The sequence below is a fragment of the Megalops cyprinoides genome, chromosome 13 (assembly GCF_013368585.1).
Source record: "Megalops cyprinoides isolate fMegCyp1 chromosome 13, fMegCyp1.pri, whole genome shotgun sequence".
Taxonomy (NCBI): Eukaryota; Metazoa; Chordata; class Actinopteri; order Elopiformes; family Megalopidae; genus Megalops; species Megalops cyprinoides.
The window spans coordinates 17,899,424-17,927,276 of record NC_050595.1 but is presented as its reverse complement, the minus strand read 5'-3'; the positions used below and the strand labels follow the sequence as shown (position 1 = coordinate 17,927,276).

Sequence of the window (27,853 nt, the reverse complement as noted above, 5' to 3'; positions counted from 1 at the left end):
TTCTAATATTTTGACATCAGAAATGTTCGAATTCACATTTATGTTGCACAAGCGACGCGACAATGTGTTTGGATCGACTGCGCCCACTTTGGGTAGACAACAGGTGGTGTCTGTTTGATATCGTTTCGAAACACATGAGCGCGCAGGAGTACTCGGAAACGCGCACAGGCTATCAGGGATAAAGCGCTGCCTCGTACCGACTATCATTGACACTTCTGTCGAACGACAGCAACATGCGGTGGTCTGACAAGCCGTGGGATTCGTTTTGATACGGTGAGCGCAATGAATCAAAATTTTTACCAGACCTAATTTCACGTAAACTCAGAGAAGCAGTACTTTACTCATGATTGTACGTTTGATACGCTTGGCTTTAAATCTTTCCCATTTCTCTATAACTTCATACGTCCAAGCTTTGTGATACCGCGTATCATGCGTCCGTGCTGTACTTGAAGGGGCAACCTTGAAAATAAATATTAACAGAATGTTATCTATTTAGTTGAACACCCTTTGCAATCGCTGCCATCCTGAGTAACCATTAGAAATTTCCTTCTTGCAATGCTCATGTACAGCGAAAATTGTCATTCAAGTTTATTGCAATCAGAAAATATGCGACAGCAAAAATATGGAGAAAACTCGTTCATTTACAATACTGTTAACGTTTGGTGGTTAGTGTATAGTTATAGTTTTCTCTCTTTTGTGTATTCTGGCGAGTAGAAAACTGGCTGCGTATTGCCATGTGAGGATGAACGGAAAGTTTGTTTTTACATGCACTCTGTAATAGAACTGTATGGAATAAATTCAGTATACCGGCAGTATTATTTCATTTACCGTTTATTTTTTTTCTTTATCCTTGTTTTGTGTTCCAACTTGAATGAGATGAATTGTTAACATTACCAACTTTCCCCAAACATAACAGTCTTCTAACTCTTTCTGCCTCACCTCTGCAAAGTCAGTAGCCGGGGCGACACCGTGTTTTTATATCGGTATGGAATGCGGGATAGCGTGCCGGAGCACGCGCGGAGCGTGCGCTGTGTGCGCCTGACAGCGCTCGGACCCCTTCAGTAACATCACCGAGCTCTTCTCTGTATTCGCAGGAGCGGACTTGCGTACGAGGCACAGGCAGCGAGGCAACCCGTAGCAAGCGTCACGCCTTGTCGAGGAATTAACCGACATCCATGAGGACAGAGGGAATGGCAGTGTTCAAGCAACAAAAAGTGGAGGATTTCTATGAAATCGGCGAAGAGCTGGGGAGGTGAGTGTGCGTCCAAAGTGCGTGAGGATCTGTTGTTTTATATGCTTACATAAAACTGCCCGTTGCTTGTGCAGGATGAGGCATCAGATGTGATTTCATTTGGATAATTAATACAGATTATCTAACTGGCTGAGTGGGCGAGCTGCTGTCTGTCCTCCAGCTGAATGAGTTAAGGAATGCCTGGGGGATCACTGGAAGAGAACTGTGCCATGGCATGGAATGCTAAGGCATGTTAAAGCCAGTTAAGGCTGGTTTAGGGTAGAAGTGATCGTACATTCAAAACTTATTCTTTGAATTACACTTTAGATGGGTTAAGAATTATGTCTGGGTCCTGTTCACCTTGGCCAAAAGTACTTTCCCAGTCACAGGCTTCAGAATGTTTAAATATCATAAAGAATAACTTTGTGAATACCAAAACTGAATCCGCTGATGATTTTCTCAATCCATATTTCACAATCAAAGTGTTCTTTTGTTGAAATCACCCTATCTGGCACTTGCCTGAGGTGAAAACAACAGCTCAGGTTTTGAAAACTTCGAAAAACTTCTCTGTGGGGATTTAATACTGTTGATACACTATTATGGGTGTCGTAGTCACCATTTTGTGTTGGACTGGTACTGTGATGTGATGTTTTGGCATTTGACTGTTTATTATCAAACTGCTCAGCACTGCTACACTTATGAAGATACTCAGCTTCCTCCTGTCCCCCAAGGAAAATACCTTCAACATTCAAAGCATCTAGGATCATCTGCATTGAATGAGAACAGCTGATCTGGTACAGCATAGCTTTTCCATTGAATTATCCTCAACAGAAAGCAGAATAGTTCTCCAGCTAGAGTAAGGATAGAGGGCTGAGCTGACTTTGGTCAGCACAGCAAAATATTTCATGGAAAAACAACCTAAACCTAAACTAAATGAGCCAGCCTGGTTCCAGCACTGCTGTGGGAAAGGGGTGTAATGAGCTAGCCTGGTGCCAGCTCTACTGTGGAAAAAGAGTGTAGTGAGCCAGACTGGTTCCAGCTCTACAGTGGAAAAGAGGTATGGTGACCAAGCCAGTAGTTCCATTTGCAAGAGTGGAGAGAACAGTGGGGTATGCGTGTGATCACACACCTCTCGTGCTCACCAGCGGAGAGGAAGGGGAAGTCCCAGCTGTGCCGACGCAAAGTAATCTGCAGGGAGAGGGGCAGCTGGAGGCACAAAGCCGCTGATGTCATACACACCCCTCCTCTGATCAGAGAGAGTCCCCCCACCCCCAACAAACACACAGTTTAGGAGGGTGCTGTTACAATCATAACAAAACACTGTGACTGATTTAGGTCAGTGAATCGCTTGTAGCATATGGTAGCAGTACCTCTGCCCATCCTGGAGTTCATGAAGCCTCAGTCTTCCATCACAACCAGTGGGCTTCCTTCAGCAGGACCTGCCTGGTGTCCAGGTTGCATCTTTTAGTCCCAATCAGTTAGCAAACTGCCCATCATCCAATCTATTTAGTCCTTAAGAAAACATGGAGAAAAATATGTATCTTGAGACAATGATTTCATGTCCCTATAAGGAAAAACATTCTGCAGCTTCTGACAGCCCTCTGAGAGACAGGTGTGGATCTGCACCTTAGACTCAGTTTGGACACAGTTTGGACTCATTGCCATTTGTCAGCCCCCAAAGCAGGCCTTGGTTTTTTGTGCTGCATATCAGAATACCTGCATTGACAAAGAATGGGTTGTGTGTCTTGCAATCTGGCAAGCACATCCCCTTATGTGACTTACAGTTTTCATGGCCATGCCCCAGCACACATTGTGCTTTTGGTGGCCCTGTTCTGAGATCCTCAAAATTACGGTGTTTTTCCACACGCTTGCTTTTAAAGCACAAGTCCCTGTGGCTTTCTGCAGCCCCCTGCCCCCCTCACTCCAGCAGGACCTTGAGATTTATCTCTTATGTAATGGAACAGCAGAGGCGGCCACAGGAGGACAGCTAAACTGGGAGTATCGGAGCGACCAATGGAACCCAGAAACAGGGCCATCGCCAGCGATAGTACTTTTTTTTCCCCCACTGTGCCGTATTTGGTCAGAACAGTAGAGACACCTGTGGCCACATTCAAGTTCCTCTATGCATGCATGCTGCATCTGTTTGGTATAAAAAGGGGCGTGTCCTTCGCTAACCGCTGGCTTTACCTGCAGCTGTCATTGGCTGGCAAGCTGTACCTCTGGGCCAGTCCGGCAGAGCACAAGCATACAGCATTGAGGAACTGAGAAAGGATGGGAATAGGTGATGAAGTGACTGCTTCAGCAGGAAACTGGCTAGATTTTTGTTTAACCACAGCAATGTGTTAGTGTAGATTGCTTGTGCGAGACCATGGCAATTGGTTAGTGTACTTCTTTTTTAAGAAACCAAGGCAATGAATTTGTGTAGCAGTTTATGTGATGAATGGGTCAACCTCTTCTGAGAAGGAGCTTTCATCATCCAAGGGAGAAAGCAGCTCAAAGGTTTATGATCAGAAGATAGAGCAGTGTCAGACTTGTGTGTGTGTGTGTGTGTGTTTTATTTGTGTACATGCATGCGTGCAGGAACACTTACAGTTAATGTACAAATTTGCTTCACGGCAGCCAACAGGATATCAAAGTAAAGTGTCAATATCCACCACAGTTCTGTGGGTTTGCTCTGTGGGTCTGATGTACTGTATAAAGAACAGCTCGCTCTGCTCTGTTTGAAACAGCTCTTGTATATTGCTGTTTGGCGTTGGGTCCGTCTGGGTGGACCTCACTCCCTCTTGTCGGGTTAGCCACTACAGTGGTAATTACATTTCCTATTGAAGATGGATTTCAGCAATGCACAGGGGAGCGGGGACAGCTTACGGTTTGGCTGCTGTGCACTGTAACTTGTTTCTGTGAATTAGGGAAGTCTGAATGAGGACTGCGCATGCGCTGTGTGCTTCCTGCTCAAGGTTAGATCAGCTGGCTGTTTGTACGAGAGTTCTCGACTGCATTTCCATTTATACCGCACTGGGGTGGAATGTTACCTGCATGCAGTGCACCTAATCAAGGGGCAAACTTGTGCATCTGCATATTTCGGGAGCACACACAGGGATGCCAGCTGTGGCGGACCAGCAGAGGTATCAGCAAGGGAGGGTCAAACACAGTCTTTTCTGGATTGCTCGTGTCCTGTTCTTTTACTGTTTGTACACAGCACTCTGTGATTCGAATGAGCTTCAGTGTCGAAGGTCGTGGTTGTGCGTGTCACTTGACACAGAGCCTGGTGGAGGCCTGAAAAGGCGCTGTGGATGATGTGTGTGACAGGTGGCAGTAATCTCTGAGGTGTGGAGTCTTATCCCAGGACTTTTGGGACTTTGTGTTTGATGTATTTATAGCAGGGGAGGGGTGTACAGTAGTGTCCCGTGTGTATACCATGGGGGGCATTACACAGCTCTTTGCAGATATACATGCACCCCCTTCTGTTGACTGAATGGAAAATGGCTACTTATTTAAAGGGCTGCAGAGAGGGGCTGTAAGTCTAGGAACCCCATCGGATATTCTAGGAGGTCCCCCGTTTCTGTTATTGGCTCAGGCGCATTGCCGTGAAGACAGATCTGGGTCTTTGTCAGGATGATCACCTCAGGAGGGCACTGGTGCTGGTGACCAAGGGCTCATTGGTGTTGTGGATTACTGATTACAGACCTGACCCTGTCCTTTTGCTGCAGAAGCAGACAGTCTGCTGATCTGCTGAATTTGAAATTGTCTGAACACCATGCAGGCATTGCTAGGTCTCCATCAGCTTGCTGCCTAACCAAACAGGCCATCCCATCAGACTGGTTAGTCAGCTAGGCAAACGGACCAGTCAATCAGAATAGCCAATTACGTCAGTTAATCAGACAGTATGCAATCAGACTCAGCTGAAGGAGATGAGCTCTCCATTTCTAGTTAGACACCAAAACACCCACAGGGAGAAAAAGGCTTGATCACAGGCATCATTTTAAATATGACCCTGCACAAATCCAGTGATCATCATATCATATAGATGTCACCTAATATAGCTAATATAGATCCACCTAATCATCTACAACCACTATCAGCCCACCTTTATATTATAAAGATCATTGCCTGCTCCAAACTGATGCCTGTGAAGACACCAGCTCCCATGGAACAGAAATTCAGGTTTAATTTGGTGCTGCAATGGACAGTAGCTAGTGTACAAAGATGTATTTGCATTACAACTCAATAACATCCACCATGCACATATTCTACTATTGCTGATGACTTAGCTTTTTGTTCATGAAGTGAATTTCAACCTAAAAGTGAAAACAGGTGTTAGCCTCTGATCGCAGGTGTGGTAAGGCCCCAGTGACTCATCCTGCACTCTTGAAAACAGCCACACAAGAGTTTAATCTAGGACACACTTCTTGCCTGGAAACACTCTCATTACTTTGCAGTGAACCTGTGGAGTGCTGTGTTTATTCAAGTGATCCATTCATCTCAGCTGGTTATATTGTTGAGTTTAGAGCTCAGCTCTTTTCTCTGGGATCTCAGCTCTCTGATTGGCTGGATGGAGTTAAGTCAGCCAAACACACCAGTAAGAGGCCTTGCTGTGCAGGGCGGGGATGGACTCTCTGTGTGTTCACTGCAGTAACATGCATAATGCTGACTAATGCATCTACAGACCAGTGACAATGTTTAGTTGCTCATTTTGAACCATGAACAGAATGGTTTTTCTAATCTGTTAAGTTTTTGCTGCTGTGAGTCATAAAGCATTCTTGTACGTGAATACGCTTTTGTTATAGACTCGTCCTGCATGAAAACAGTGTGTGCCAAGACAACGAATAAACGCCCATAGAAACAGTAGCTTCCCTCCATCCTCACTCATTTACTCACTCACATATTCACTCATTCACTCACTCATTTACTTGCTCACTCACTTGCATATTCACTTATTCACTCAGTCAATTACTCACTCACTGACTGAGACAGGGCAGCTCCCCCAAAAGTATAACAGGGCGTTTTTATTGCCATGCCCATAGAATTGTCTAGGTAGTCTCCAAGGGGTTTCCGTTTCAGATTCAGATTTCATTTAATTGTCCTCCCAGAGTGAAATGTGTGTCACAGCTCACGTAGGACAATGCATATAGTGCAATTACACATACAGTGAAAAGGCACTGATGAAGCAGAGCAGGGAAGCACTGAGATCATATGCCATCACCGTTCATTTCAAGATGAATGGCCCACAGCATAAAGGTCTTTTTGAAATGGGCTGTTTTGTATTCTAAACAGCTCCACCCTGGCATTAACTGAATTAAATAGCAATGCAAAGGATGTTTGTGTGGTACACCACATTTGTTCAGCTCTGAGACGCTTGGAGCGGGGAGACCTTGTCTCTGGCACATGGCATACACTAAAGGTTGTGTACAACCATCTGTCTTAGAGTTCATGGAACTCCCATGTAAAATCGTAAGCTTTTCTACTTCCACTCACAAAATAGTTTCTCACTCTGAGTATTATTGTTTGCACAAACAACAATGATCATGATACCACCTGCAAAGTCTCAGTCGGTATGACCTTTTAAGGAGTTGCTGGGGAAAAAAGAAAGATTTCCTATTTACAATAAACAAGTGAAGCAAGTGGTGCTGGACAAAACCACACTGGAGCTGAACTACATCTTATTTTTCATGATTACATTGCAAAGGCAGGTCAGCGTCAGATAGCTGTCCGAAGACAATGGTGGGGACGGTGATCGCCTCTGGGAGGAACAAATGGAGAGAGTTCGTTCCTAATCGCAGCACCCCCTGGGGGCAAGGAAGGGCTCTGGAATCTGCCAGAGAGTCTGACACCATCACAGATTCACCACCCCCTCATCCCGCCCCAACCCCAGTTATCCCCTTGAGGAGCTGACAGGTGGAGAGACTGGGTAGTCTGGGACTGTTACCTTATCAGGCCCAGGCCACGTCATGGAGGATTCCTTGGGTGGTGCATAATTTCCGCATGCTATTTTGCTGCCAAAAAATGTTTTGTTTATTATTATTATTACTATTACTAGTAGTAGTAATTGCACATTACAAAAGAAAATGTTTTGATTCAATCGCAATCCTCCTCAGGATGATGAAGACAAAATCAAAGTTAATTATTTGAAGGGTAAAAATTGCATTTGCATCTTAGACAGATTTAAGGGTATATGTTGAATTGGGTCCAGTGCAATGTCTTGATGACACTGATGTTTTGATTGATATATTTTTTTTTTTGTAACATGCAAAAAAAAAAAACTAAACTCTTGCTTAGATTATAACAATACACAAACTACTTCCACTATGGGGACTTTTGTTAAGTATAGCAGCTGAAAGAGACTTTGGGTGTGCGCACACTTCCTGCCTCTTTGTTTGGTAATACACTAAATCCACCCTCTTTGTCTCAGCGTCGTATTAATTCTGGTATGAAGGGTAACTCAAAGGGACTCTGCAGTGACTCAGCTCTTATTGGCTGCTCGTATGGCATTGGCCTGATGATGGTGACTCGCAGATACGGTTCAAAGTGCTGTGGGACCCTCGTGTTATTTGCTTGTGCTCTTTACAGTTTATGTATCCCTCCTCAGTGCTTTTCCCCGCGACTCTCCCTGCATCCTAAAGGGTTTTGCTGTGTTGTACCCAATTATGTGCTTGTGCCGCTCTCCGCACTAGGTAGACAGAGTTTGTAGCTCACAGCCATGACTGTTTCACAACTTCAAACTGCCATTTGAAGCTGATGAGAAACAGATAGAGGAAACACAGCCTACCTTTTAACTGATAATGGTCTGGCACCGGTGTGACTGCTATTTAAATAGCTAAAAGAAAAACAGGGATTGGTCTCCACAAAAAACAACCCTCTTCTGCAGACCCTTCCATCATTCTTAGATGATCGTGTTTTGGCATTTTTATTAACTTGGAACTATCAAGTAAGCCCACAGAAAAAATCCCGGTGGTATCTGTGCTGTACGTGGAGTGACCCTCTTTCAGCCACACCTCACCAACTGTTGGCCGCAAGTGGAAGCTAGTTTTATCGTGTTGTCTAACGTGGCTGATGGAGACGAGCTCTAATCCTCTTGCCTGGTTTTCTAAAGTCATCCTCATGCTCTGTTAAGGTGCCACAGAGCATGAGGACAGCAACTCTGTTTGCTGTCAGAGTTTCTGCGTTGGCCCCCTCTGTTGTTGTGTACCTTATTGATCTTGTTCCCCCCTGATGTCACACTACACTTCTCACCCTGTTACACATGGGCACAATTCCACAGGATTCTGGGTGCTTTCCAGTAATTGTCACCAAGAGCTGATCCAGAATCAGCGCACTTACACCCTAATTCTAACCCTACCCGTTCCGCATAGGAGGTGTCCGCTGATCCAGAATCGGCACTTGGTGGGCAGCGTCCATCTACACTGTTTTGGAGGCAACTGGCAGAGCATTCTTCACATTGCTGGTTAAAGACGGGTTCTATCTTTAGGGCTCTGTGTATCTAATGTGAAACCATTCCATGCTGAGGAGGTGAAGTATAATCTTACTACTGTGCCCCAGACAGTGGCAGGAAAAAACAGATGGGGTAAAACAACTGCAGCCACACCCTTTATACCAGCCACTCTGTGATTGGCCTTGTAAGGTAAGCATGATGTAGCAGTCTTACAGTGACCCTCCTCAACCCCACAGCCACAGACACAGAAGTAGCTGGCTTAGTCATCTCGGAGGATGTAGGCATAGTTAACGACTCCTCGCAGCATGACTGAAGAACTGTTTCACACTGACACTGCTTCATGGAGAGGCTTGCCAGAATTTGTCAGAGCCCTGGTTCCTTCCGGACCAAACTAGACTCACTGATAGCTCCACTCTAGATGTGCAGTTTTATTGTTCTTTGTACCTTCTCATAACCACCATTTCTAACAGTGATAAGATTCCACAGTAACACAGTAATAATAATTAGTTTTGACACAAACTCCTAACTGTTTTTGCAGCATTAGTAAATTTCACACATCAGGAAGTTGAGTGCAGAAGGCTTCTCTTGGCTCTGAAACACTTTGGCTTGATTCTAATTGGATTGTTCTTGTCCTGGATGTCCATTAGTAGCACACACAATGTTCAAAGCACTGCAGGGTAGGCTTGCAAGTGTTGTATAAACACCGGTATAAAAACATGCCCTCGTTGCTCTCAAAATAAACCACTGTGTCAGGCTGATTCAGTTAGCCGGGCTATGGATCGTTGAAGCACGTTCATCTTTTCAGTAGTAAATGTGTTCATTTAGTTTTCCTTGGGAAGAAAAATAGAGTTACAAAATTTGATTTGTAATTTTTTAAATTGGATTAGCATGTTTAAGATGCGGGAACATTGCCAAGAATTGTGGAGATGGAAGTCCAACGCGGATCTGAGACAATTGTTTTCAGCGCAGGAAGGAAGTGGTCATTTTTTGCGTGTACTGACAAACAGCATGACTTAGCCATCTCAAATATACATATCAACACAGGTGATATATCAGGCCCATAAACATGTCTTCTTGCAGCTGAACCAACCGCTCTCTAATGGGCCTGAGGTGGCATTTTTCCCCACATTAGCGGAGGTCAGGTAGGGCAGGCACGCTGTGGAGTGGTTTTATGTCAGGGGTCACTACCTGCCTGTTCCCACAATGCACAGCAGTGCTGGGATAGCAGATGGTAGGGGCGGGGTTTTCCTGTGGGGTGGGGCTTGAGGGTGAGGTGAGGGGTGTCGACACAGCACATTGCGAAGTTCTGTTTCCTGCGCTGTGCGACATCATTTCCCTGGTAACAGGCTCTTCCTCTCAGGCTCATTCTGCAGTCCCAAGCACATAACCTCAGTCCTTTCTCAAGTAAAGATCAAAATTTTCAGTTCATAAAAAATTCATAATTAAATGTATATATCACACAAGGAATGCTTGATAAAAGATTTGGAATAATTAATCAGTCATTTTTTTCCTAAAAAATAAGTAAATGCATAAAAAGAAAATGAACTGGATAGGCAGTTTAATGGCATCGACTGGTTTGCTGGCCCTTTCTCAGGCTAGTTTCACCCTCTGATGAGCAGCTCCCTTTAACTCCCAGTGAGTCAGTCAAGCAACACAGCCCCCAATCACAGCCTTTGATTGGCTGTAACATCGTAGTGTTTATAAGCCAGGGCAGTTACTGTGTCTCCCTTCAGTTCAGTGTGACGTATGTGGAACTGATGTCAGATGATATCACATGAATGTGTTTTAAATTTGTTTTGGGGTGTGACAGTATCAACTCTTTCATGTACTTGCTGTGTGTATTGAAAAAAGTTGAGATGAATTAACATAACATAACATTACATTACATTAGCACATATGGAAGAGTAAGGCTTCATGAACCCTATGAATGGGTGGAGCGACCATGCACTGTGATTCACTGACTATACTGAACCAATCAAAAGTATAGGCTGCCTGCAGCAAAACATTGTGGTTGATTAGTGTCAGTAAGCCGTCAACACTACACAGTGGCTCCACCCCTTTTGGGGTTCATGAAGCCTTACTCCCCCATACGGCCTGAAAGCTCAAACCCTCACTGCGTCCGCGCTCTGTACCCCCACAGTGGGCAGTTCGCCATCGTGAAGCGCTGCCGGGAGAAGAGCACGGGCCTCAGCTTCGCCGCCAAGTTCATCAAGAAGCGGCAGAGCCGGGCGAGCCGGCGCGGGGTGTCCCGGGAGGAGATCGAGCGCGAGGTCAACATTCTGCAGGAGCTCCAGCACCCCAACATCGTCACACTGCACGATGTCTTCGAGAACCGCACCGACGTGGTGCTCATCCTGGAACTGTGAGTGAGGAGGAGGAGGAAGAGGAGTGGTGCCAAACTGAATTACACACGCTCACAAAAGAGCACTGTGCATCAGATATGCTGTATATCAAAGTCTACACCATATATAAAACATCATTTATTGTTGCCACTTTCTTATATGTGAATTTGTCCATATGCTGTACATTATATTATACAATTGCATTTAGTGTATTGGAAAACATAGCCTACAGTGCTATGTATGTGACTGCACATATGAAAGCAGCAATAATTTACTTGTTTTGTAATATTTGACATATATTCTGAAGTTTATTGAGATACATACTCTTTATATTTTGGATGTGGTATTTTGCCATATGTTTACATTCAGTGCTTTTTGCAGAAGGGGAGGTCAGTTGTAGCAGTTTCTGTTTGAACAGCTCTTCAGTTTCTGTTTGAACAGCTCTTCACAGCTCTTTACATTATGAATGCAATGAATTTTACATGGTGGTAGAACAGGTTTAAAAGAGGAAAGACACACTGAATGACTCGCGCTCAGGGCCTTTATTATATACAGTACATACAGCTTCCCTCAATCCACTTTGTACCTGTTACATGAATCATGCCTGTGACCGCATTTCCATCAAAGGAAAGGGAGTTAGCCTTAAAAAAAAAAAGCTCAATGTGGTCACGTTTTCTTTTGCGCTACCTAATGCACTGTAATTTGTTGAACTTCAAAAAGTTCAATCAGGTCAATCAAAAAACAGGAAACGTGTGTCCTCACCAGACAGAAGCATTACCTCACCGCTTTGAAAACAAAAGCTGCTGTACCGAGCACACCTGAGCGGTTCACGCTTGTCTCGCCACGTGTGTGGCCGGCACGGTGGTGTTTCTGGCCGGCACTGCTGGAGAAAGTGAGCTAAATGCCCTCTGTCCGAGGGGCCCCGTCTGTGTTTTTGTTCCGGCTGCAATGTGCTAGGGAGCACAGAGGCCCAATTACAACTAATTACGGGTCAGTTCAATCAGCTGACGCAGTGAATGACAGCAACCAGAGCTGCCAACTCTTCAGAGAAATGCGCCAAAGCTCCCGCAAAACATAACAACTTCTTACTGAAGTCAGAGAGGGTGAGGCTGGAAACTATTCAGAGGGACAGTTTGCTTATTTTCAGCATGCATTCCTCACTTTTGGGTACTTAAGTGTGATAAACACATAAATTGGGTTGAAGTTTTTCTTAGCTTTCTTAGAGGAAAATCTAGAGTTTCTTGTTTGAAAACATTGCTAGGAGGCTGTGAAAGCGTGTAGATTTCATTGAAAACACTGATAACATCTGTCAGCTTTGGTTCTGCGTGGGCTTACAAACATGTAGATAAAAACAGGGGAGGAAAATACATGAGGGAGTCTGCATTTGTGTGAGTTTAATTTATCATTAGATCAGAAATCTGCACCTGGCAGCGAAAAACAAAATGCTCTGAATAGGCTTTTCCTCCAAAATATCAGACAGATACATTTGTATCAACATTTTGGTTTGAATGCTAAGTTTGTTAATACCTACCACAGTATTCATAATTTTAGTAACAATACTACTACTTGCCGCATTAGTAACAGAGTAATGCAATTAGAATGTCAGTGAGAAGGCCAGAGAGCACCATTACAGCGGGCACATAGTACGTCTCCATAACACGATCAGTGTCTACATTGTTCGTGCTTACATAAAAGATCTAATCAGGGGTTAACTTGAAATTTCAAGTTTTCTGCAAAATGTAAGTATTTACACCAACAAGGTATTTATAATGAAACCCAGGGAAAACATTTGATTGGACATGCCAAATGCATGTTTTATACTCCCAGGCGTCCCGTTTAAAGCGTGGGGGCATGTTTTGTGTTGCAGGGTCTCTGGAGGCGAGCTCTTCGATTTCCTGGCACAGAAGGAATCTCTGTGTGAGGAGGAGGCCACACAGTTCATCAAGCAGATCCTGGAAGGGGTCCACTACCTGCACTCCAAGAAGATCGCACACTTCGATCTCAAGGTGGGCGCCCCCGTCCGTTCCTCCGCGGCTCCTTCGTCTCTCTCTCCTGTTTTGACACGCCCGTCTCCGTCATCGAGGGAAGACGGCATACATTGCAGATACAAACAGTAACCAAGATAGGCTGTGACTCTCTGACCCCTCTGGGCCCAGACACAGCTGCGCAGCACAGACACAAGCTGCAGACCGCAGAGTCTTCCACTGTGTCTCTGCACTCATTGTGCAGGGCACCATACGAAATGCATCTGATGAACTGATTTGGTGAGTGACACACTGAAAATGCTGTCTCCTGCCTTGTGGCCACGGCATTTCTCTTTCTCTTTCTGCCAGCTGATTTTGATGACCTTTTAGATGAGTCAATGCCTGAGTAGTGCGATAATGTTTCCAATGCATAATTAATTCGTAGAAACAGCTGCAGTGCATTCGCAGTATGGCAGCATCTGTTGAACTGCAGTTGTGTGGTTAGTATATAAAAGAATAAAGGTTCGAGGTAAAAACGGACAGTTTTTCCCCTGCTCACAGAGTGAACATGACTGAGATGTTTGTACATTTGCACATTTGGAATGTAAATAGAAATAGTTTTGCCAGTAAACTACATTTGTTTTTTTTCCCTTCAAACTACTTTGAGCTCAGCAGGGTGTCAGTCCAGCATTGGCCCTTGATGTTTGTACTAGTGTATAATGTTGTGTGTACTGGGGTTGTGACACTCAGTACATGTAATAAAATAAACATATTTCCTGTGCTAATTCGACAACCCTCTCAGATACAGAGATGACCTCAGAAAAGGTAGATGACACTGCCTGTGAATGCGGTGCTGAAATCAGGGCTGTGTTTGGGGAGGTAAAGATTGCCTGGTTAACAGCATTGGGTGAGGAATGGAGGGCTTTGGAACAGCGCGTGACCTGTGTCTGTTGGGCTGCCCTGTTGCTCGGCATACCCCTGCAGCAAAAGTGTGGATGTAAAAAGCGGATAGGCCCCTCTCTGCCAACAGTCTGCCTTTACGGCACGTGTTTTGGTGAAAGTTCAGCTGCAAACCTGCCTGTGTTTGTCTGTGACTGGGCCACACTACCTCAGTCCGAAATTGTGCAACACGTTTGGAGGTATTTCACACACAATAAAAATGCATCTCCTCAGGGCTGGGTGGTGGGGGCAGGGAGGCTTTGCTCATTCCTTGAAAGTGTTCAGATGTGTTGATAGCACCTCTTGGCTCTTCTGTCTGCTGATTGGATGGAGTCCAGACTTGCACAGACAAGACACAGCAGATCTGTAACAGGAGAGATCTCACCTGGTGTGATCTTAGATCATTTCCATGCCATTTTCTTTCTTTTTCTTTTCTTTTTCCATGCCATTTATAAATCAGCTGCCTCTTTGCTTTTAAATGAATTTGGCATGCATAGCCAGGCAGTCTCTCCGCATAATTCAGAGAGGCGTCGATGCAGTCACACAGCCCCTAAATCAGCTGCCTGTTGCCACAGATTCTCTCTGCAGCGGGCAAGATGGTATGGATGAGAACCCATTTCAGAGGGTTAGATAAACGCAGTAATTTAGTCAGAGGAGTCTATCAGGCGTCCATGTTGTTCCTCTCTGTTAAATTGCGTGTGAGAGGTCATTCATTGCAGCTCAGGAGCTTTGAGAAGATGTTTTGTCCATGTTGACGTCACAGTTCATGTGACATTTGAATGTGATTATAATAAATATATTTAATTTAATTATAATAAGCATCCTAAGTTAATTATGGTTCAGTCTTTGGATTACAGTACCTTCCGCATAATTTCATGTACTTTCAGTATTACCTTTCAGAAGTCCCTAGACATTATCATCAAATACTCAAACTCCCCTATTACTTTTTATAGTTGTTTATAGGATGTTTTTCATACATTCATAAAGAACCTCAGGATTGATAATCCGTGCGGTGTTTCCAAGACATCTAGTTATTTTTTTTTAAACTGTTTCAGAAAATGTTAATTTAGTGAACTCTAGGTTATTGTGGCATGATGAGTATGTGCAGGTTTGTGAGGATCATCAAGACAATGTCTCTAGCAGTAAGAATTTTTTTTATCAGTAAATTCCCTCTCTGGCAGGAGGGTTTTGATTAGTAAATACCCTCTCTCTCTGGCTTGCAGCCCGAGAACATAATGCTTCTGGATAAGAACGTTCCCCTGCCGAGGATCAAAATCATCGATTTTGGCCTTGCTCACAGAATTGAAGAAGGAGTGGAATTCAAAAACATTTTTGGAACTCCTGAATTTGTTGGTAAGAAGTTCTGAATGATGCATGCACTTTGCAGAAGCCACAGACCCCATCCGTGTGTGTGTGTGTGTGTGTGTGTGTGTATGTGCACTTGTATACATGTTTGTGCATATGTGTTTAGAGGGATTTAGAAGCTATTTATTTTAGCAGTTTCCTCTTTGTGAAACCACATCCTAGACTCAGGTGTGCTCAGAGCTGCAGAGGAAGTTGTAAGAAAGGGAATGCAATGTCGGTTTCCAGCAAACCGAGATTGCAGTACAGTGTTGGTTTCAGTGTTCCACTATGTCTGTGGTGGTAACCATGACTACTTTCACATATGTTTCCAGCTCCTGAGATTGTCAACTATGAGCCACTAGGATTAGAAGCAGATATGTGGTAAGATATCTCCACTAACTCTCCTGTCTTCTGCTGTGCTGGCTGCATCCCATAATGTATTACATTGGATTAACCTTAAAATTGTATTTTGTCTTCATAGGAGCATAGGAGTCATTACTTATATCCTGTAAGTATTAAGAGCTGGATTATAGACAACCTTTGAAATCCACTCAATGAACTGTAGAAGAACTGGCATGTGATTGGCTAACATTGCGCACAACTTGCTTTCCCCAGACTGAGCGGCGCTTCGCCTTTTCTGGGTGAAACCAAACAGGAAACGCTGGCCAACATCTCGGCCATGAACTACGAGTTCGACGAGGAGTTCTTCAGCCACACCAGCGAGCTGGCCAAGAGTTTCATCAGACAGCTGCTGGAGAAGAACACGAGGTAAGAGGTCACACCAAGGTGAGAGGTCATGAGGTCATAAACATGGCCGTGGAGGTGCATTAGGCCTGTCCCGTGGAGCGGGGGCAAGGATAATACACACTGTAATCACAGCTATGTTTGGTACATTGCCAATGTTGACCAGTGCCCACATGTGTAATATTAAGGACCTTTAAGGTCTTTTTCATCTCTATCCCCTCCTGCTTTAAAAAAAGACATTCTAGGGCCTAATAGAATATCTTTTCCACAGGCTGTAACTGAAGAAGAAGTAGAAAGAAGTGTTGCTTTTTCTGCAATGTAGCATCTGTTGTGACAGCCATTCCATGGAGTTTTGATTGCTCTTTGTCTGCCTTACAGGAAAAGACTGACAATTCAAGATGCTCTCAATCATCCCTGGATTAAGGTAACTCTCCTGCTGTTGTGTGTTTTCTAAGTGCACTCCATATCTTTATGGTAACTCCACTGGTGTGGAACCGTGCTGGAACCTCACTGGGCTTTGCTGACCAGACCCTGGTGGTCTTGCATTGTAACAACCAGGCTATAATACATCAGAGAGGCTGTATATGCCGTCATTGACCAAAAACAGGGGAAAGTAGGAGCTTATAGATTTCCCAGGCTTTCGGTAGGCTAAAGAATATGAAAAATAGTTGTTACACACTGATACTTTGTCTCAATCCTTCTTTGAGTGGTGTGATTTGTAAGGCACCTCTGATTAAGGCACATCCTGTCCCCGTACTGTCGCTATACTTACTGTATGCACTTTTGTAAGTCGCTTTGGATAAAAGCATCTGCTAAATAAATAAATGTAAATGTAAATGTAAATTTTAATGATACATGTTAAGTTATGGTAGTTATTGATAACAACAGCACTCACAGTGTATTACTAAATAATGAGACATAATCAGCCAGCTTGGTTCCAGCTCTACAGTGGAGAAATAGTTTGCATTGAATGAACACACCCCAAATCATCCCTGCATTGCTCTAACAGTGTGTTCACAAGCATGTCTCCCTATTCATGTTCTTATAGCCATATATATTGTTCTCATAGCAATTTTGAACGATTGAGCGATCTTCCTGGAGCTGGGAAATTGTCCTTTTCTTACAAATGAAGGGGTTGTTCTGACATTTTATAAACCTTTCTGAATTAAAATGGACAAGATTGAAAATGTATCTATCATTAGCCTTATATACTAGAGGAAGTAATAGGCATTGTTAGATGGTGAGCTATCCAGCTGTTTTTGATGATAGAATTGTAAGAATTGATCTATGAAGAATGTAAAATGTTACATTGGATTGCAGAATTTAGGTGAATTTCCTGTATTTCTGTGTGTACCCTCTGCATTGAAGGCTGCATCCCTAAGAAACTATTGTGGCAAGGTGGGTGTGTGAGGGGTGGGGGGGTGGGATGTATACTAAGATAGAGGGGTTATTTACAAGACCCAGGACAGTAATCCTGATGTCCCACAACTTGCAACAACTCAACAACACAACAAACTGAGCCCCAACACACCGCAACAGAAGGCAGTTAAATCAGGCAGGGTATGGTAGCTTGTAGTACTTGACTGTCTGCAAGCACAATGCCAAAACTGCATTGCTCAAATGCGTTGTCATGGGGCCAAAATTTGGCGTGGGAGTATGTAAGAGATAAACTGGCCATTTTAGCAGCGTGTGTGCCTGTGTAGATACTGGGAAGTGTTTGCAAGATAAGGGGAAGAGAGGACCCTTGAGCAAGAGGGGTCTGCAGCTGTTTTCACTTCAGTAGGGAGATATCACTCAACGCTGTTTGCCCAGTGCAGTCCATTCAGTCTGCATCTGCATCTGCATTGTTTACGGTTAAGCCACCCTCAGCCATTTTTACTTAAAAACAAGAATTTTGAAAAAGGGTATTTCAACTTCTAATATATTTTATAACAAAAATGTTATGTTTGAAGAGGAGATACGCTTCATGATACTGAAATAAAGATACCCAACCTCTGAGCAGTATTTGAGTCACTGAGGTCTGATGTGATAGTGGTTTTCAGTGAGCAGAGCTGCTCTGGTGTTTGCAGATATATTATTGTGTATTGTGGATCATTTTTGTGGCTGGTATGTTGGTTTGGATGTTTGCTCTAACTTGCAACTCCGGTCACATTTGGAAGGACATCAGAAATAAATAACTTGCTTTGCATATAGAACTGTAGAATTGGATGCTTATTTCTCAGTCTGAGAAGAATTGTCTTATATCAGTTTGGGATATTATACCATAATAGTTCAGCCTGAGGGTGTGGCCATTCACAGCCAGGGTCCACCCACAACAGTTACATTTCCTCATGTTTACGCCTTTCCTACACCCTTTTCCAGAGGCGTCTACACTGGCAGAACAATAACCAATAATGCATGCAGTGTTGAATACTAGCACTAGAGAGTGGAAAACCAAATGAGCGGCATGACCGTTTCCAAACAGAGGTGTTTTAACACATGACGTCAATGGGGCATGCTGGGAAGAATCAAGAAGAGGAGTGAACTGACCCTGCAGAATGCAGAGTGTTTTGCCTTGCTGTAATCTTTGGCATCTGCATCCCTGTCTGTGGTCTACACTAACTTTGGTAGTGCTGTGTTTTGTCACGGTTTTCGCTGCCGTGTGTGCACCTGTGCTGTTGGTCACTCTGGTGAGAGCTGCTACTCAGCTGTAACCCCCTCCCCCACCCCACGCTTCTGTCTGAAGCCCAACGATAACAAGGAGGAGCCCAAAGCCCCTGAAACGAGGCAGCCGGCGGAACGGCACCCGCTGAAGCGCCTGAAAGAGTACACCATCAAGGCCCACTCCAGCATGCCGCCCAACAACACCTACGCCAACTTCGAGCGCTTCGCGCGTGTGGTGGAGGACGTGGCCCTGGTGGAGGCGGGCGTGGGCGGCGTCGCCGGGGCCCGCGATGCGCTGCAGGACGACGTCGACGCCCTGCTCTCCATCTACAACGAGAAGGAGGCCTGGTACAGGGAGGAGAGGGAGAGCGTGCGCCGCAAGCTGTCGCAGATCCGCTACGAGTTCCGCAAGGTGGAGGCTGCCCGGCGCCACCTGCGGGAGGACATGCGGGCTACAGAGGCCAGCCTGGACAGCATCAGTGGGAAGTACCTGGAGCGGGGCTCGCACCTGGACGCGCTGCGGCGAGAGCTCTCCGAGGAGCTGAAGTGGGTCCAGGATGTCGTCAACTCCCTGCAGGCCAACGGCGGCAACGGACACAATGGGAACGGCAGCTTCTCCCCTGCCTTCAACAAGGACGTGAACGAGGCTCTGAAGGAGCTGCTGAGTGGACCGTGCAGCAGGGAGGGGTTCCAGGAGGTGGACGTGGAGATCACCGATGGCAGCCAGCAGATCTGCTTGGAGCAGGATGAATGGAGAGAGGTCTAAGCGCTTGTGTACTATCACTGCGTCTGTTGGGTGTAGACTTTCTCTCTCTCCCATCGTGACGTCTGTTTGTAACTCAAGCTATTTGACACTGCAAGAGCCATTTTACTGTCCATGCCAGAAACCCTCACCCTGGAAAAAGTGTCAGTGTTGTTACAGACAGTAGGTGTTTGCTGTGTTTGACGATCGTTTCTGAGGACTGCCAAACCGTGCGGTGTGTCCTGTGACGTCACGTTTTGCAACTATGTTTCATAACATGCAACACACTTTGCGATGCGCTCCCACTTCAGGTTATTCCTCCCAGTCACTTTGAATGCGTTTAAGAGAGAGTCTTTTAGTAGTGTGCCGGGCACAAATGGGCCATTCACACAATAGAAACAGGAGAGCAGGACATGCAATAGGAATGCCAGAGTGAGCCTGGGGGGAGGGGTTTGGACCACATGACCGAAATAGAGCCACAGGTGACTTGTGCGCTTCAGATTTTGAAAAATTAAATCATTCTCTATCTGGAAACAACTTTCCAAGCTGAAGTAATGTCAAGCTGAACTAATCTTACTACCAGAAATGATTTTTTAAAAAACACCCAGTTTCATTCACTTTTGAAAATAAAAGCAGGGGTCTATTTCAGTTTACAACTGCAAGCAGAAGTGAATTGCTGGTAATTGATTTAAGGATCATTTAAGGAATTCCATCATTTGATTTACCCTGAACGGGAGAGAGTGCCATAAAGTATTTTCACTGAAATCTGGGAGCCCTGATTTATAAGTAACATGCCTGAAGTGGGCTGGCAGTGGCTAATGAAGAGAAAGTGGAATAGCCTCTAGAGGAACAGCATGTCTGCTACTCTCAAGTTTTATTAAAAATAAATATTTTTTACTTGTAGGAGTTACATACAGACAGCAAACAATAACCAAGTTCATTTTAATATCATCTCTCTAATTGCCATTATTGATAGTGATTTTTTTTTTGTTGAAACACTTGAGATATTTCTTTATACAAAATATTTTTTATCATAAAGTGTATTTTTCAGCAGCATTGAACATTTATTTGATCTTAATTTAACTTGTTGAAGTCTATGTTTTTATATTTTAAAACTGGATCTATTTTTACTTATTTAAACTTTTTTTCTTTACTCTGAGTTACTTTTTATCTGTCAATCTCTTTGCTGCAACAATTAGTGATCAAGCCACTAGAGTGGAAGGTTGAAAGATTCACATAAAGAGATGTTTGTCCGTATAATTTATTCACTTTTGTGCCAGCAAATGCATGTAATTAAACAAAACATATTCAAAGCACTTACTTCAAAAGCACTCTGTAAAACTGAACTTGCAATTCAAGGGCTCTTACCAGCAGCACCTGTAACTGCCATTACACAGGCCTGTGCTGATAAATATAATGGCAATCTGTGCATCTCCACCCACATATGTTCTGACAGACACGTTAAGGTCAGTTATTGTGCTTCTCTTTATTGGAGAGGATCAGGAAGTTATGATGCCATTGCTTCAATCTTCTTTGCGAGCATTATGCACTGATTGGTTCTGGGGCTTGGCTGTGTTATGTAAAATCATACAGTTGGCATTGGCTGCTAGATCTGTGGCCTGTGAGTGTTCCTGGCAGACACATTACTTGGATCGTCTGCTTTCTTACAAGTCCAACTGGATTGATGGCTGAAACTGCTTTAAACGCACCTCATATGTTACCAGATTTCATTGTTGAGTGGTCGAAGAGTGATATATTTTTCCATTCTGTCAAGGGCATCATGTATAAAATTCTACTGCTGGGAGTGGAACATGCAATATTCACCGTATATACATTCATAGCCGCTTTTTTGTCGGTTAATTTTTAAACATGATGCAGTTGACCTTTCCTGTCATTAATTGAAAGATATTTCACTCACACTTTATTTTAGAAAAGCTTTATACCTGTGTAATTGCACATGTAAGTACTGTACTATGTCAGTGTTACCTAAGCACACACGTGTAATCACTTTCGGTGTTGTGAGTTTTCTATAGAGTAAGTACTGTATAACAAGTTGTACTTACATAAATCTTTTATAATCGCTTAGTGTAACTATACAGATACAAGGTTACTGTATTGTAAAGTGTTACCTATATTTTTTGCTACACATTTTGAAAATGGTCAAGTTGGGACTTTTTTTTTTTTTTTTTTACTGTTTTTTTTGTTGTTTTTTTTTACTGTATATATAAGGGCCATGTGTGTTGCTTTTAACAGGACTTAAGGTGGCCACTATGTTTGATACATGCTGCAGTAAGGGAAGACTTTGGAACAGTGCAAGTTCAAATTTGTGAAGCATTTTTATTTTACGTTTGTGATTTTGTACATTTACTCAGCGCAGTCAGACCATTGTTTTTATTATTAGCAGAATAACCAATGAAAAACAAAAGTTAAAGATTACTCCGAAGCCATGTAAAATGCTATAATATAATCATGCTGTGGTACCTGTGCCTTTTGTGTGATTTTTTTGGAGTGAGGTTGTGTTTTTAGGTTAATCTGGTGCACAGACCCACCACTGTATTGTAGTTGTATAACTGAAATGGTTAGGGTAAAACACAGCCTTGATGTGAAGTTCAGTAAACTATGAAGTTCAAAGGTCGAGTACTGATAGTTGCATAATCTTAGAGGACTCTTTCACATCATATCACTAGTGTTTACTCAGGGCTAGCTAATTTCTACATGGAAACCACCATAGTATTAGGACAGCTTTTAATATTAATCGATATTAATCATAATCGATATGACATGTAAAAATGTCATACAGTACCACTATGACAGTATGCCAGTCAATATGAAGGATGATGTCACTCAATATGAAGAAATATGTCACTTTGACATTAGAGGGAAAATGCAGACGATCACTGATCACTGTGACACCTTGCAGTAGGCTGGCTGGAATGAATGCTCATGTCGGATGAACGTCAGTGACTTTGTCACATGTCATTTAGTGCTTACAGGTGTTATGCAAACCTTATACACAACTATTCATGTACCAGAGGTGGGCTTTCAACCTGATGACTGTAACGCCTCTTCTCAGATGGGGCAATGCTTTTGTACAACAGAATAAGCCAATCATAAAATAACGATAAGATAATAATAAGTCATTGATTGGATAATAATAAGTGGATTGATAACTGTAGAAATGGGTAATTTATGGTGTGTAAGCCATATGACTGTCCCTGGGTAAAGGCATCTGCTGCACAGGTAAATAATGGCCTTTTTTCAGAGGCTTCATCTCTTTGGTTAATGGTTTAATGTTTCAAAATTTGTTTTGCACATCCCCATATGGGCATTTTTAATGCCTTCTGATTGCATCCTTCTGATGTTCGCTTTTTTTTTTCCAGCCCTTGAACCCGAGACAGGCCCTGGTTCGTCGGCTGTCCGTCATCAATCTGGAAAACTTCAGGAGACAGTACGCCCGTCGCAGGTGGAAGGTAACCCCACAACTCTGTACAGGCAGCACAGTTCATCCATGCAATTGATTGGTGAAATCATTCTGTTCATTTCTTCTAGTGAATAATTCTGGGATGTTATTGGATGATTTATGATTTTTTTTTTTTCTTAAGTTCTGAATTTTCTTGATTATGTGAATATACATAATACATCCATATTAATGTGCAAACACTTTGATACAATCGAAGCTAAACTCAGTGTTGGAGTAATTCAATGGAACATAGTGCTTGTTGTGATCTTTTTCATTGCAAGAAAAAGGATACTTCAGTTTGTTTTGTGTTGTCCTTTACAACTGATATTTATTTCAAATGGGCCTGATGATCTTATTTTTTCACCCAAGGTTTAATCAGTATGATTTAGCATAGCAACATCTTGCACATTGACATCATGACCTGTCTCAATAGTGTAGCTTGGTGTATGGTTTGGTGACCAGTTTGCTAAAAATAAGCGACCCAGAGAGCCTTCTTTTATTTGGTAAATAACCTGAACCTGCTTGTTAAAATTAAAGCTAATATCAGAGAGGATCAAGCATCAACAGCATGTTCCTTTTTACTGGATTGCATGGGTGGTATCATTATCTTTGTGCACTTACAAATTATTTCAGTTCACTGCAAAAATGAGTTTAAGGTATAATAATCTCAGACTTTTTTATTAGAATAAGCATGATTAAATGTAACACCATCTCTTTGTTAGAATATAAATTGTTTCATGCAAAGAGCACAAAACTAAACTAAAACAAAGCATAGCAATTAGACACATGTTTTTTACATTTATTCCTTTTCTCAGAAACCAGTTCAGGACATTTACATTTGAAGAGGAATTCTCTGCTAGTGCTGTTGCTCAGTTAGGGTCATATTACTAAAGTAATGCAGCACCTTGTATCGGCATGCTGTACGTACTGAACAGCCCTTCCAGGACACGTGGCTGTCTGACAGCAGCGCACGCTCAGCCTCCTCATCTCCTCTCTCCTCTCCTGCAGCTGTCCTTCAGAATCGTCGCTCTCTGCAATCATTTAACCCGCATGATGAGGAAAGAGCCGCCCAAACTGGAGGACGACACGGTGGGTGCTGCTTCCAGTGTCCACCCATTGGGGGGCGCTCTCTCTCTCTCTCACTCTCCCTCCTTTCAGGCATATTGCCCTTATTTGCACCCAGGCTCTTGAGACCCAAGGGCCTCTTGGGTTAATTTGATAAAACGTGGATGACGCTGGCGGAGGCACGTCAGTGACAGCGTGATCTTGTTGATTTCAGGACTCTCTCTGTGTCTCTCGGACTCTCTCTCTCTGCATTTTTTTAAATTTAATTTCCAAAGGTCACGTAGTGTGAACAACTCGAGATGAATTTGATTAATCATGCTGAAATAAATTAATTTTATATCTTTCTGTTTTTGATTATGGTTTGTTATTAAGCACTTCCTATGCTGTGAGATGAGGAAAGGTTGATGTACTTTTGCACTGTGTTTTAGTTAAATGCTCAGCTGTGCCCTGATGTGTTGGCTGCCATAATATACCTCGGCCTTTGTACTTGCAGCTCTTAAGATATTTCCTGAATTTTGCTGTGACCTGCTGATAAGTCCCTGTGTATGTGACCTTCTGCCAAATGAATATGTAACAATCATGACAGCTTTTTTGATTGTATCTGCATTAAGACTCCTGCTGTTTACACAGGCATTCCTGTCTTAGGGGGTGATAGAGGTGCAAAACAGGGGAAGAGAACTGTCACCTTTGACCTCTGTATTTCGGTTTCAGAGAGACTGTGAGAGTGACCAGGAGGATGAGACCCTGAAGAGAAGACCCCGAACCAGGAAGAGGAGCAGCACATCCTGAATTTGGCTCTCCATAACCTTCCACATACACCCCCCCTCACCTTCATCTCCATCCCAGATGGGTGCTGACGTTTTAACAATGCACCAAGCACATTAGAGAATGAAGGTGATGCAGAATGAACTCGTGGGGTGTACACATTGTGAGTTAGGGCCCAAACCCACAGACCTCAAACATCAGCAGTCCTCGTTCACTGGAGACCACCCTCATTTTGCTTCAAACATGAAAGGTCTTCTGAAAAGTGTAGTACAAACAAGAGTACAGACTAGGTAGGGAAGATTTGGCAGATTATGAATTTGCTTCTAAAGCTTCTGCATGTAGAGTTATATTGCTTTTAAAGCTTGGCTGTGTAGATTTGCATTGTACAGCTGTCAGAGTAATTGAGCTAAACTTCTGAAGACTTAAACTAAAGACTAAAGAGATAAACAGATGTAAATTGTAAGTATAGAAAGCACGTAGAAAGCAAGTGCCTTAGCAACCAGAAGGTTCCATAGGCTCTGGGTGGAAGTGAATCCATTTGAATATGTGCTGAAACACAGGATCAATGTAAATGTATTTTAGTATTATGTGGTGGAGCTGTCTGCAAGTTGTTTTGCTATACCAAATTAACACTGCCCTCAAATAACTGGGGCCCTTTAACAAATGCTGCAGATAGCCAGATACTTATCATTAAATGCCTTGCTGAAGTAGGGGCCATCTCAACAGTAGAATATACATACTAGTGACCGGAGAGTGAGGCTTCATGAACCTCAAAGTAGGTGGAGGTATTATGCAGAATCCAATCATAGTGTTTTACTGTGGAGAATAAAGAAATTGATTCACACCAGTCAGCGATTAACTCCCCCATCACTACCAGTTACCATGTGTGGCTGAAAGTGATTTTAAAAGATATAAACACTCTCCACTTTTCCAACAGATAAACAAGCTGTATTAACCATAATAGCTGCATTACTAAAATGAACGTAGCCCTGTGCTAAGTGCTGCAGAGGTTTTTGATTCATTTTAAACAAATGCCACAGTGCTAATTTGAAGTAATCGCTGAAGTTCAGTGGGTAACAGTTACACCATGAGCTGCCTGGACGATACTGTGTGACTGGTGGTGATGTAATGGCTCTGCATTAGGACCATGAGACAGGGGTTTTCCATGACCCCTCTGCTGTTAGATTCAGCAGTGTGTGTTCATGTGTTGAGAAAAAGTGACCCCTGTTAATATCCCTATGGAAGTTTGAGTAGTTCTGATACTACAGCACGACCCCTTCCCCTTTTTTAATCATTAGGGGGTTTTCATTTAATTGTGTACCTGTTTTGGTATTAGATACAAAGCTTGAGAAAACCCAGTTCCTGTGGTTTCAAAAACAGGAAATGATCAGGTGGTAAACCCCAGCAACATCCTGTCAGTCACATCACTGTTTACCAATCACAGGGCTGACTGAGTGTGAGTCATAAGGACCTGCAAAGCAGACTCAACGCATTGAAGTCACATAACTGTGTCTTCCAGACCAGTTAAGTCTGCTGATGTGTCCAATCAGTATTCCAAGACTTCCTTCCTTCCAGAATCCATTAGAATCCATGTACTTCGCTATTCCTGCACAACATTGTCTTAGATACGATTGAAGAAGACCCTGGCAGAGGAGGAAGGGGGACTCAGCTGAAAAATATGTGTGGACAGAATACTGACTTACAAAACAGCTGTGTGGAATTGTGGAAATTTCAAAGGGGAGGACATTAATGTTGAAATCCCTGCAGCCCTGAAAATGGGGTTTTTGCCATGATCTACATCCATGCATTTTTTTTCTTGAACCAGTCCTCAGTCTCCTGTCTCCTGTGAATGCCACATCCTTTGTTTGCCTGATGTGTTTCTCTGGAGGACTGTAAGCTACAGACCAGAATGGCCAGGGGTGGTAGTACAGCTACCTGAAGTGCCCACAGCAGGACACTTTCATCTGAGCCCTTAATTATTAATATTATATTATTAAAGTATTTTTGAGGTCTTAATGCTAATTAACTCTGGTGACCATGTTCTTGCAGTGCCCTACATTTCATCTTTCAAACTCTGAATCTCATGAATGCATTAATTTAGAGATGTATCAATTATGTAATTGCTGTCCAAGTTTGGATAGAGCTAAGACTAGAGTCCCTGTTTAAGGCTAATTTTCCTTTATGTACATGTATCTATCTGTGCTCTGATCACAGACCTCACGGTTTCTCTCAGTGCCTAATATGAAATGTATTTATCAACCTAATTGAAATCTTCAGAACATCCCCCCAGACTCTAAAAATGACTCTTAAGGGTTGGCTCTGAAGCACTGTCATTTCATGTCTTGAGTTGTATTGCACAGAATTTGTCAGAGACAAATGAAGAGGACAGTGTTGGGCAGAATGGGAGGGAGGGGCTTTCACTGTGATGTGTTTGCATTTATATTTTTATGTCTAATTTGTGTGTTAACATTGAGTCTGGATGCATGTGTTCTGTCTATATCAGTGGGCGCTCACGACCATGAAATGAGAGATTCTGAAAATGCCATTTTAAAAAGTTAGTAGACCTAAACCTGATGAATTTGCCATAAATAATATAAATTACTCATCAGCAGCTGATTCCTTCATATTATTCCTTTTTAACATTAGAGTGGACTTCAGACAGCCATAGTTAAGACTGTCCTCCAGCCTCTTTCTTTTGTTAAAAATCATTCAGATTCATATTATTTAAACTAATCCAATGTGAAGTGTATAAAAACAACTCTTCCACATGAGTGGAATTAAAAGGGAATCAGTTGCCACTTATTTAAACTGGCACTTTTTATTAATCACACACAAAGGCTCAGGATAATGAGCGTTTTATCGTGTTTATAATCTGTTTCATGCTCAGGAGCCTCCACTGGTTTTTACTGTTTACAGCATGTGTCCATACCTTAATGCCGCTGCTCTCAAACCCTGTTCTGGGGGGAGTGTCCAGTCTGTGCCATTTCCTGTTTACAGGGTGTGCCTTTGTTCTGACCTCACTTCCTGTGTCTGAATGTCACAGAAAGGGCTGACTCAGTTTAGTGTTGTGTTTTTCTTTTTTTTTCCCCTCTCAAAATGTTGATCATCATTTGCATTTACAATAAGAAAAAATAATACAAAATAAAAAAATAAATATATGTTTATGAATATATGTTTTCTTGTTT

The 27,853-nt window shown here is 43.0% G+C and overlaps 1 protein-coding gene across 1 annotated transcript; it reads left to right on the top strand.

The window, feature by feature from the left end:
• Window positions 1-197: 197 nt before the first annotated feature.
• On the top strand, window positions 198-27,750 carry LOC118788137 (death-associated protein kinase 2-like). Its single transcript, XM_036544020.1, has 12 exons — window positions 198-273; window positions 1,095-1,252; window positions 10,801-11,022; window positions 12,870-13,008; window positions 15,129-15,258; window positions 15,582-15,630; window positions 15,731-15,757; window positions 15,865-16,017; window positions 16,372-16,417; window positions 22,759-22,848; window positions 23,847-23,927; window positions 24,615-27,750. The coding sequence occupies exons 2-12, from the start codon at window positions 1,176-1,178 to the stop codon at window positions 24,690-24,692; spliced, it is 1,092 nt and encodes a 363-aa protein (XP_036399913.1). The 5' UTR covers window positions 198-273; window positions 1,095-1,175; the 3' UTR covers window positions 24,693-27,750.
• Window positions 27,751-27,853: the final 103 nt, after the last annotated feature.